The sequence below is a fragment of the Brachycentrus maculatus genome, unplaced genomic scaffold, assembly GCF_059751285.1.
Source record: "Brachycentrus maculatus isolate JH-2025_06_01 unplaced genomic scaffold, ASM5975128v1 h1tg000039l, whole genome shotgun sequence".
Taxonomy (NCBI): domain Eukaryota; kingdom Metazoa; phylum Arthropoda; class Insecta; order Trichoptera; family Brachycentridae; genus Brachycentrus; species Brachycentrus maculatus.
The window spans coordinates 73942-77991 of NW_028280793.1; the positions used below are offsets into that span (position 1 = coordinate 73942).

At 32.7% G+C, this 4050-nt stretch overlaps 1 protein-coding gene across 1 annotated transcript; it reads right to left on the minus strand.

The window, feature by feature from the left end:
• Positions 1-291: 291 nt before the first annotated feature.
• Tbcc (Tubulin-binding cofactor C) lies at positions 292-2750 on the minus strand. Its single transcript, XM_088276727.1, has 2 exons — positions 2497-2750; positions 292-1613 (listed from the first exon to the last, which is right to left on the minus strand). The coding sequence occupies exon 2, from the start codon at positions 1489-1491 to the stop codon at positions 484-486; it is 1008 nt and encodes a 335-aa protein (XP_088132853.1). The 5' UTR covers positions 1492-1613; positions 2497-2750; the 3' UTR covers positions 292-483.
• Between the last annotated feature and the right edge of the window lie 1300 nt (positions 2751-4050).

Below are 4050 nucleotides of genomic sequence, written 5' to 3' on the forward strand. Positions count from 1 at the left end.
GTCTGGGCATTTACGGGGCTGACGACCGTCATAGGCTGGTTTAAGTCACTTTACAAATGTGTAACATTCACCAATTCGACCCATTATTGACACCCACACCACTCAAATTCTTCATCTTTGATGAGATGTCAAAAAAAATATATGAAAATAACTCCTGTAATTGGAGATAATCCAGATTTTGTGAACAACTATTTGGACACACTCAAAATGTTGTAAAGAGTACTTCTCTTACAACTTTATTATAACAAAAAAATGCAACTGTATAATGTTAAGAATAAAAATAAAACAATGTTCCGCTATAACTAGAATACTATATTTGTCACAGCAGGCACGTAAATAAGTTACAATATCCAAGCCATAATAAATCATTAATGGCAAATATAAAAAAGTTTATTATGTACATTGGGTTAATTTTTGAAATTAATAAACGTTTTATGTCTTTATTTAAGCGATATATGGAATAGAAAGCTTAGTGTTTAAAGATTAGTGCTTATTGTTAAGGAATTTAATAAAAACATTCCAATTAGGTATTCTTAAGGATTCATCCAGCAATTGCCAGTTGGGTGATGCCACGTCTCTAGCCAACCAGTTGAAATCATCCAAATCATTCCAGTTATTCACGTTCAAGTCTAAGGCAGCCATGGCGAAATCTTTCTCTAACCCCTCATATTTGAAATTGTAAGGAGCCACTCTGATACTCGTGCAGTCTTCTATAATAGCTTTGCTGGTAACGTGCAGATATACGTCGCAACTCGTGGAAGAGTGGAAACGTAACTGCTGGCAAGCTAGAGCCATCTTGCAATCGACACATTTGTCAGCAAATATAGAGGTACTGACAGGACCGCCTAATACAACACAGTTAGTTAAGTTATCCAAATGCAGAGTACCGATATTCCCTTCGATAACGACCACACAGTCCGTAAGGTAGCTCAAGGACACATCTTTCTTGAGAACATCATCTCTATGCAGAGACAAATGTTGTTTGGATAAATTTGTAAATCCGCAAGAGACTATATCCCAACTCTTTTTCACAACCTTCATATTGTCAATTTCATCCTTGGAATCGGGGATAGAGTTGACATCGGGCTTTTTCAATCCCTTTTTGTTCCGAAACCCAAATTTCTTTTTAGGAAAATATAGGTTCTCTAGTTCTGCGGACCTCGTCTGCAGGTTTTGAATGACATCTTGAGACTTTCTGATGTTGTAGTCCTTCAAAAATAAGCTAGAGGCGGCGAGATATTTCTGCAGGTCTCTTAAATCTTGAGTTATAATATCGAAGTGCGCAACTAACTGTCCACTCGGCATTTCATCCACTTTATTCAAAGCGGATTCGATAATATCCGTCTTTTCTTTGAAAAAGCTACAAAAATAATCTATTTGCTCATTCGAAGCGCTGATTTCTTCTTTGAGTTTATTTTGCTGCTGTATAAGTTCCAGTCTTTTAGCATCCCGTTTATATAATCTATCTACAATAAATGCTTTATCTTCCATGGTGAGTTATGTAAGTTTCTAGCAAACTATTTCTCAGAGTACTTTTCTTTCAATATTCTGCTTAACTCAACACTCTTTCTATTAGCTTCTGCAGTGGCAATTGGTGAACGGTGAGCTAATTCCTGTAAACAAAAACAACAACAAAATTCAAATCGCATTAATTCAAAATGATAACTCTAAAAATTACATTAATACACACTTTTTCTATTGAATAAGATGATTTTTCAAAAACAATTTTTTTTTAAATATAGGTTATTGTTACTGAAGATCAGTTTGATGTATAAAACTATTCCCCTATTCTTAAGAAGCGTGTGTTATCACTGAATAATTTATTTTTAAATGAATAACAGTTCACTAAAGAGACAAGATACCATAGTAACAGAATGTTAACCACATTTTAAAAAAAAAAAAAAAATGTTAATACCTACTTTAATTTAATGAAGAAAGTAAATCAAAATAAACCAATAATAATATTAACATGTACATATATATGCAAACTGTTTAGTCCTAGAATAAAAACTATTATTTGAGACTATACTATTCATAACCTATCATCTTTCGGATGATGTAAGAATGTAAACTTCAATATCTTAGTAAACAAAATGGAATAAAATACAATTCCAAGTTGAACTTTGTTTAATTACAAATTTAAATAATAAAAATATAAAACAAATTCTTTATTTCAGTTTCCTTTATACGTAGTAATAGACACAGGCACCGACACCATTCCAAGTTAGGCATATCAGCTTAATCCGTAAAGTGCCTAACTCCATCTGGAATTACTTTCCAGAAGAGCGTAAACACGTTATATATTTATGTTATTGAACTCTTATAGAAAGTAAGCCCGAATGGAGTACATTTAGGAGTTTAGCTGTAGATATGCATATTGCGCAGTCTGACAGGCGAAAAATTATAAATCCAGGGTTGAGCCAAAAATAAAAACATAATATTGAATCCTAACCGTGTGAAGAAAACAAAGAAGGTGGCAAACTTAAAAATATATACCTTGATAGTATTTTCATTTGGGGTGACAATCGTGAATAGAGCGTAACTCCCGGCACCAGCAATGGCCACTAATACTAAAGAAGTAAATATTCGTCCCATCGGAAATCGTGTCGATACTTCTTATAACTTCCCTTCCTGTTCCCAAATTTTGAGATCAGTTTCACGTGCTCTGTAACTCTTGTTAGCCAATTCTCCACAAGTATAAAACGCATCCAATGCCCAAGGATAGTTTACGTACGCTTGATATCTGAAATCTAAAAATGAAAAATCAGATGTTACAGGAAAACAAGATTCGTTTTTACGTTTTGTGACTTCATTGTGAAAAGAACTAACCTCTATTTTCGTTAAATCGGTTCCAAACGCAATAGGAGGCAATAAACCCCACAGCTTCGACAACTAATAAAATTTTGGCTGAATTTGCAATGTAACGTCTGTAAGCCGGCTTAGATCCTTTTTGCAACATTATAATATCGAATGATATAAAAATTGACGGGCAGCCATTTCTAGATTCTTAGAACCATAGACAAAAACTAAGTATACGATAAAATATGAGTCACACATCTTCAGAGTCCTACCCACCTACATAGTATGTAATACTCTTCGGCAAATTTATTTAAGAACAGAAAAAAAAGAGTAATAATTTTATGTTTTATAAACTTTTGTTTAGTCTTGATCAATTTAAACATATATATTTTTGTAAATAGCTGATGGTGGCACCCTCAAGACTTATTTAAATAAATTCATAATTGTATTTTATTATTATGGCATACACTTTTACAAATATTTATTACATTTGTATTATACATTTAATTAGATTGACATAACAGTTTAAAAAATTATCTGTAATTAACACTAATCGGTAAATATTTATAAACCACAACCCGACTCTATTTTAGAAATCCGTTGATCCTTTTCACACAAATAAATTAATATTCCTGCTAATAGATTGCATATTTCTTCTTCAACATGTAGATAATTTAAATGAAATATGCCTACTTAGCAAAATTGTTTTAACCATAAACATAAGCAAACAATGTTGAAAGGGTACAATTTTATTGGGTAGACATTCTCTTTTTTTTTAATACTTCAATGAGCACACAAGGCACTATCAGAATTGCATTATTAAGACAATAAATAAGCAGTAATATTTTAGATTTTTTTTTTTTTTTTAAAACACTTAAAAATAATGTGTGTGTATGATTCTTCTTATTATTATTATAGGCCTTGCGGTGTATGATTGAATTCTTTAAATGGTTCTTAATTTTTTAATAAAGAAATATAGTTATACTTTTCTTCAAACCCTTATCCGCACCCCAATGGTGCATAGGGCACTGCATCATATAAGCGCAGTTATCTTGATCGTTAACACATGAAGGAAAGGTGATCACCCCTCCGCTTTAGGTACCAGTCCAAGGTAATATTGAATAAATATTAGAGTGAAAAAATCACATATATTTATTTGACCCCCTCCTGGGAATCGAACTCGGGACCTCTAGAACGGTAGCCGAGCATGCTGACCATTACACAACGGTGGCGGACTATGACACATATAAC